Source organism: Magnolia sinica, chromosome 14, assembly GCF_029962835.1.
Source record: "Magnolia sinica isolate HGM2019 chromosome 14, MsV1, whole genome shotgun sequence".
In the NCBI taxonomy this organism is placed as follows: Eukaryota; Viridiplantae; Streptophyta; class Magnoliopsida; order Magnoliales; family Magnoliaceae; genus Magnolia; species Magnolia sinica.
Genome location: NC_080586.1, coordinates 7,215,234 through 7,223,302, shown reverse-complemented (window position 1 = coordinate 7,223,302; position 8,069 = coordinate 7,215,234). Strand labels below are relative to the sequence as shown.

General features: G+C 38.6%; 1 protein-coding gene across 1 annotated transcript; it reads right to left on the bottom strand.

Moving 5' to 3' along the window:
* Window positions 1–2,663: 2,663 nt before the first annotated feature.
* On the bottom strand, window positions 2,664–4,421 carry LOC131226010 (DELLA protein RGL1-like). Its single transcript, XM_058221647.1, has one exon. It carries the CDS (start codon window positions 4,419–4,421, stop codon window positions 2,664–2,666), a length of 1,758 nt encoding a protein of 585 aa, XP_058077630.1.
* Window positions 4,422–8,069: the final 3,648 nt, after the last annotated feature.

The following is an 8,069-nucleotide window of genomic DNA, read 5'->3' as shown; positions in this document are numbered from 1 at the left end:
AAACTCCCAGAATTCTTAAAACTCCTAGAATTCGCGACTTACTATAAATAGTAAACTTACTATTTATAGACGGTCGTGATGTCTACTAGTGTGTAAGGTTTTTGGCCAAAAATAGTAAGTGACCTATTTGGCTTCACCAAACCGTTCTCCTAATTATTCTAAGCTCTTTTCACGTTGGGCGCAACTCCTAAAGCCCGATGGATGAAGAGTTATAATCAAACTAAAACTTACTATTTATAGTAAAAACGAAATTAAAACAGGGAAACAACCGTCGATCCAGGGGTTTTTCACAATTCCGGGCTGCGCAACCCGACGTAGCGGGGTTGGTTGGCTAAAGTAGCTCGTTCTACCCCAAAATCATATATTTTACGTTAGGTAACTCATTCCGGATTGCGAGATACGCCCGATCTAAGGTCCGACGGTCCGGATCACTTCTGTCGTCGACCAGGCCTTTTCTGATCCATCTTGGCCATGAAACTGTCCGCGACCCACTCTACATCAATGTACATGTTCTTCCAGTCGTTCATCAGCAATTTACAAAGCTTTCGGCCACTTTAAAAGGTGATCAAGAACAACCAATGCATGACTTGTGGGTGGCCCACCCACATCAATGATTCGGATTTCTCATCTGCTGCTTCTGAGTTAACTCACCAAGTGACAAAAACTTGCTTCTATAGGATCATCCTATCCTATCAAGAGTCAAATTGTAGGTCTACATGCCCAACGGTTAGGATCGCCCAACGGAAACAATGTGGGCCATTGCCTCCTCTTTCTCCTACATCAAAAAATTAGACGAAATGATATGGGCAATCAGATGCGGGTGGCCACTGATGAAACGGTAGTACAGTGTAATCAAAGGAGGTAGGGCAGGGTGAAGGGGCCACACCACATCATTCAAAGGTTAGAAAGTGATTTGTGTGGAATCCAAACTGTGCATCTGGTCTTACTCCTTATGTCAACTGTACATCCGGAGAATTATCCCTATCAAAATCTCAGGTGGGACGCACCATCACTACAACAATTTAGACTTTTTGCTGCATGTCAACTCGTCCCTAAAAACTTTATGCGACGAGTGTTGTTCGTCGCCATACTGTTGCAAATACTTATTGCAAAATATAACTAATTATTTATGACGACCTAATAACTTGTTGCAAAATATATCTAATTAAAGATGAGTTGACATGTTATCATTGCATATCGTAAAACGTCACTAAATATGAAACTCGTCTTGAATAAAGATGTTTTGCAACGAATCCTTGTGGTCGTTAATAACTCAAAACTTGTTGTAAAAGTTTTTTTTTGTGGCGAGTGTTACTTGTCACTAATTTTGTCGCAAATACTAATTATTTGAGACGACTTAATAAATTGTCGCTAAATATAACTTATTTGCGACGACTTGAAATGTCGTTGTAAAAATTTAACTTTTTTATGATGAAATTAAACTCTTCGCTAAAAAAATCATCGCAAAAAGTCTAAATTATTCTAATGCATGGAGAGAAATGTAAAATCACACATAAAACCTCTACATTCACTTGTTGTGGCCTACATAGGTGAATTGGTGCCGGTGGTGCCAACCTAATGAATGAGATGGATGCATGTTTAAAAGTCTTGGTGGCTTGACCTAACTGGTTCAGTCCTGAATTGAATTGTGACTCACCCGAGTTGGGAGTGACCGAGAAGGGGTCCGACCTTGTCTGAGTTATCTCGGATGAGTCACACCTAGGACTATTAATGGGCTAAGCTCAGGCCAAGCAAAATCAGAATCTTGAATACGCTCAGCCCAAATGGTTAAAAATCTGGGCCGAAACCTAACTCTTGAAAACCATGGTTGGATGATGTACACTACATGGTGGACCTCATATTCCATTTGAAAATTAATTTAGCTGGTGTCCATCTCCCCAACGATTGTTCCCTTTGGAATGGCCCACCAGAAATATAGATGAGGCTGAATTTTGGGATCCATGCCTAACATGGGGAGATGTTAGGCACCACTTTATGGAACTTCGATGAAGAACACATCATAATAGCATCTCAAATTCTAAGATGAGAGAGAGAAGCTCTTGGATTTAAAAGTGGCAACTCATCTCCATGTTTCTTACTTCATGGTCCAATCAACCTTATTTTTGGATGAAGTTCTAACATGAGCCAACATAATAAATCTATGGATAGATTTCATATAATTATTATAGTAAGTTCCATAGAAGCTTTGTTACATGATCTTCCTACTATACTTTTTGTGGGCTACAGACAAAGAGGAAAAATTCACACAGACAACTCGCATCGAAGAATTTTTTTATATAAAAAATGTGGATAAGAACCTAAATATTGCAAGCTTTTGCTAGTGAAATTTGAAAGTACGGAACATAACATCCACATTTTCTAGTTCCCAAAGCATTCCTAATTTGATTTAAAATGTTGTCTCATATCTTGAATAGAGCAGAAAAATAATCGCGGAAAATGTCAAAAAGTTGCTCACATTATATAATATAGACAGATATAAAGAAACAGACCATCCATAAAAAAAAAACTAAAAAGCAAGTTGCATTTCATATCCTACAAATTGCATAGAACGCTTTTGGGTACCAAATGCCACTTAATACAAATATATCCGTTCTGTTAATTTCTTCTCTCTCTCTCTCTCTCTCTCTCTCTCTCTCTCTCTCTCATCCCAATTTCCAAGCACTAACACACTGCAATGGTGTTCCTTTCCACCCAACAATCAGTACTTTCCCATTCATATCAAGGTTGCAGCTACTCCCACACCCAAACTGCTTAACAAGCAGGCCTGCCTGATACAATGACATCTCACTCAATTCAGCTTCCTGAAATCCAAACCGCCCAAAGAATGACCTCCACACATCGATCCCAACATGCCTTACGATCCTCTCACTACCCTCAGTTGAAACAATACTTCGAATCCCATGATATAGGAAGCTCCCCTCAATCCACATCCTGTTACAATCATTTCTATCCATGAATGCGTCGAGGCAATCAAACCATGCACTGAAGTAGAACAGAGCTTCGATGAATCGAGTAAAGAACGAAGTCGAGTTGCAATTCACTTCAATTTCAATTACCGACATTATACATGGGTTGAGGCCCCTCACCACTCTCATGAGGGTTTCTAAACAATCAGGCCAGTTTATCATCGTCCATAGAACCGACGGTGCATAGACCGCAACCACTTCATCGGCCGCTACCTCAAACAGATCAACCTTGAGATCTTTCATGTCAGATATTACTACTGTCTTGAACTCAAAAGGTAAATTCAGTGTCTCAGCGAAGCTTGTCAGTCTCTTACCTGTTTCGGCGATCCTATCTTTTGACGTTCCGACTGCAGTTATCTTCAAAAGCTCAACCGGACACGAAGATCGCTCTGAGAGAGCCTGCATCAGAATTGTACACTGCAGCCCAATCTTTATGCTGAGGTCGATCAGATGGACCCTCTTCGCCGAAGCTACATTGTCAATGATGGCTTGAATCGATGTGAATTGCACGACTTGGGGTAATGGTACCTGTTGATGGCATGCCAAAAGGGCTGGGTGGGGGGCCATAGAAGCTTCTTTGAAATCTTCGGTTTGTCTACCTTTCGACAGCATCCATCCTGTTTCTCTGTCGATCCTCTCCTGCAAGGCCTCTGCAAAATAGCAGATGACTCTTTGAACTGGATCACCAATGTGGGATGAGAGATATTCACACTGCATTAGCAATCTGCTTGCTCGATCGTACTGTTGCTTGCCAATCTTCTCAGCTGAGGCTAGAAGAAGGTGGGCGAGCTCGATGCCTTTTGTTTCGTCGTTGACAAGACCTGAAAGCATGGAACCAAATGGATATCTAAGCATGGAGAGATCATCATCCTTCGTGACAGCAAATTGGATGTAACGGGCTCCCGCCACCCTCATGATTTCGACCGCCGATGATCCTCTGCTACTGGTAGCAGGACATGATGCTTCTTTCTTCAGTTCAAACAGATTTTCTCCATTTGATATCCTGCTTCCAGTTTGAAAGCTGTTAAGTATATCCAAAGAGGTCAACGATATGGGATTTGGTTTTTCCTTCTTGGTTTCGATAATCTCTGTAAATTCAGTATTTGAATTACAGTATAGGCCTGTTTGGAGCTTCATCAGTTCTTGGAATGAGGGAATTGTTACAGAAACTACATCGAATTGCATATCATCCGTAGCAAGTTGTTCCGAAAGTGGGTGTTGATCGTTAGGTGAGAGGATTCCTTTCTCGAATAATCTCTCTTGATAGAAATCCAAATCAGAGGAATTGAAATCTTCCCACTCGGCTATTCCATTGAAATGGATCTGTTTACCTTTGATATGTTCTTCCTCCACATGGAATTTCCGAAGCGGGTCATGGAACTCTTGAGGCCAGCTGTGATTGTATGCTTGGAAAGAGAAGGTGTCATTTGTCATCTTGAAATGGGGACTTCACGATCGAATGCTACCCAAAAAGTCTCAATTATAACAGAGAATCTGGATATCTTGATACAAACAGAGCATGTAGGACTCATCGACAGACAGAGGAATGTGAACTGCTACCATTAACAGATGAAATCTTCTAATATAAAACAACAATAACAATGTATAAAAATGATAGACGACAATGGCATAGCCTTCAATTCCTAGTCCTTTTCAATGTTATTAAAATCATACCAATCACAAGATGATTACAAGAAGATGGATTATTTTACTCTGATTTAAGAATCATATAACCTTCCACCTGAGGATTCTAGTATGCTCAGGTCCTCAAATTTCTTCAAGTGGGGACCATGGTATGATGATCTAGACTGTTGATCTGATGGGCCTGACTGTTGATGGACCATGCCCCAAAACCCACCTGGTTGATGGCCTCCAAACAGATGCTAAGTAAAACATTTGTATTCCACATTCAACTACAAACAAGGCCAGAAACTGAAAGGCTAGGATCGTCTGATCTGTTAAACTTGTGGGTCATGCCCAATCCTGTGGGCCCACTTTCTACAAACTGTCCTTGGATTGAGGATCATATACTTGAAATTATTACAAATCATCTGCCATAAATGCCCATGTTACTAACCTGGCCTGCAAATCAAATCATGGCACGTTGAGGTTTTGGCTGTATAGATTGCCATTCCAACATCAAAACATCACAAGAATCTTGATAGTATCTAATCATATTTTATAAAGAAAAGCAAGGACATGAGACCGAGTACAGACCAAACACAGAAGAGGAATCTTGATAGAATCTAATCATATTTTATAGAGAAAAGCAAGGATGTAAGACCAGGTTAGATCAAAACTCAAAACTCAAAACCCAGTCGTCTTTTTTGATAGATTCATCTGAAAATCTCCTAAGATCTTCAGCCAAGGAGTCTAGACAATAAGAAAATCAAAACAAGACAAATGAATAAGACTAGAAAAGGCGTTACAAACAAATGGAAGTGTATATGAAGAACATCATCTGAAACCGGGAAACTGATTGGCCTGCAAATCCCACCAATGGAAAATTCAAGAAAAATTATAAAGATGGGAAATTATTTTTTTGAAAGCATTGGGACAGTAAGTCTAGTCCATTGTTCATTAGATCCCCCACACATTTCATTGGCTGCCATGCAAACATCACACTGTTCTAAACAATATTAACCATTTACTTAACGGCCTTTAATATGAATGGTCAAGATCATTAACACAAAACAAGTACACATCAACAATTTGAATCCATCTATTTGTTAGGACTTATCATACTTATCTATCTATAGAATGATATATTAGAGTTAACTGGTTCTTCTCTCACACCACTATGATGTAATTCCGAGCTACAACAAATCTGAATTAACCATAGGTATTAGAAATTTGGATCTAACACCACCTTAATTTTTGCGCTTCGCAGAAGTACGCTTAATGAAGATAGAACAATCAAAATAATTAACCAGAATAACCAAAAGAGTCAGGCAAGCAAACATGGAACACACCGATTTTACATGAAAAATCCTTACGAGAAAAAAATACGGTACAAAGAGATAGAAATCTCTACTATAATCAAAAGCCTTAGAGTTTACACCACTTACCTTCTATGATTACAAAATCACCCAATCTTCCCTTGCGATGCGTATCTAAAAAAACCCTAGCCCCTTGAGAAAATCCCTTCTCAAGCCCTTACAAGTGTAGAGAACCCTCTCACCTTGCAAAACCCTTACCCTTAGAGAGAAAATACTTGTAATCGAAGAAAAACCTTTGTCTCAAAGAGAAAACCTTCTTTAAGAGAAAACCATCGTTTCTTTCTCACCAACCCGTAATCTCAATTACACTTAAATACTACAATTTTTACAAAACCATATAATTTAATTGGAGTCCATCAGTCAGACTAATGGAACCGTCGGTTGGACCAACATACCCCTATCGGTTGGATCGACTTAAACCAACACAACCCTGTCGCATGTTGTCTGTTGAACTGACATCCTATTGGTCAGACCGACAGTGTCCTGCTTCTTGCTTCATTCGAGAGAACCTGCACTCCGTCGGTTGACTCTAACTCCTATATTGCATAATCCAAGGCATCCTGCACAACATGATATCTATTTGGTAATTGTAGCCATCTCATCTACAACTTGGAAAAAAAGGATGGCTAAGGATGGATTACATCATCCAATCAGTTTGATTCTTCTGTGGTCGTCCATCAGATGTGTTTTGGACTTTATAGACAATTTAGATCGATTGTTTGAACTGTCCCCACTAGACCAATGCATCTAAGAGCAATGTAACTTTAGTTCTCTGAGAGCACTAGAGTATTTCTCTTTATTAATACCAGTGGTTTGCTAATCCCACCAGTTTGCCCATGCATGACCAAGCATGTCATATGTATGCCATGTTAAGGGCCATATCACGTAGGTGAGAGGTTGGCCATGAGATGTTGAATGCGCATTGTGGGATTTTTTATTTTTTATTTAAAGAAAAACTTTGATACTCTGGTAGATTGTGATGAATAATTTTAAGGAAACTGGGACCGCAATTTTCTACAACACCCGTTTAGTTTAACGCAACACGTAAAACACCAAGCACTTCACGGCCACATGTCATACAAGTGGAACGTTCCCTTCTTGCATATCTACGTTATACACATGAGGAAGCCTATTCTAGTGTCCCTAGGCTTTTGACAATGCTCTATACTATTGTGTTATTTATAGTAAGTAGAGGGAGATTCTTCTTTATATATATATATATATATATATTTGTGAGAAAGTTTTTGTATGATAGAAGAGTGTGAGAGATGTAAGCCTTATACTTTTTATTTATCTTGTTTTAGTGAAGAAAAAAATGTGTTATTGACCCATGGATGTATGTATATTTTGAGGCCACCGTAAATTTTTGTACCTTTTGCCTATTGTTTTTGCTTTGGCTCTTGGGTTTTTGTTTGTTTGTTTGTTTGTTCTTTTTTTCCTAAATCCTTTTGTGATTTTTCCTTGCCTGCATCAATTGCATGCAAGTGTTTTTCCACAACAATTGGTATTAGAGCTAAAGGTTGAGAAGCCTTTTTAGGACAAGATTAATGTTAGTGTTTGAATTGTAATTGTATTTCAGATGGCTGGATTAAGTTGTATATAAGATTTAATATGCCAAAGTTCAATAGATCCAATTATACGTTGTAAAAAATGAAGATGAACGTGGTGTTGATGAAGGAAAGATTTGTAATTGCAGTAGAAGAAAAAGAAAAGAAGCTTATAAAGATGAAAGATGAGGTATTTGAGAAGAAAATCCGTTAGCTATGATGTATCTTATTCTTGCACTAGATGTTTTAGTTTTATTCAACATGTCTGATCAAATCATTGCTAATGAAATCGATGTCAAAGAAAAATTTTCTCCAATGATAGTAATACAACTCAAAGATGAAGGAATGGTCCTCTTTGTAATAGCACTTGAGTGAGTTTAATATAATGATTAACAAATTGATGACAGTCGATGCGACTATTGATGATAAAGAAAATGTTATACTTCTACTTTGTTCGATGTTAGATTTATGGATTGTTTGATTATAGGTTCAGATCTCAATATGGAGTCGGATATGTATACGTTGCTTATGAAGAG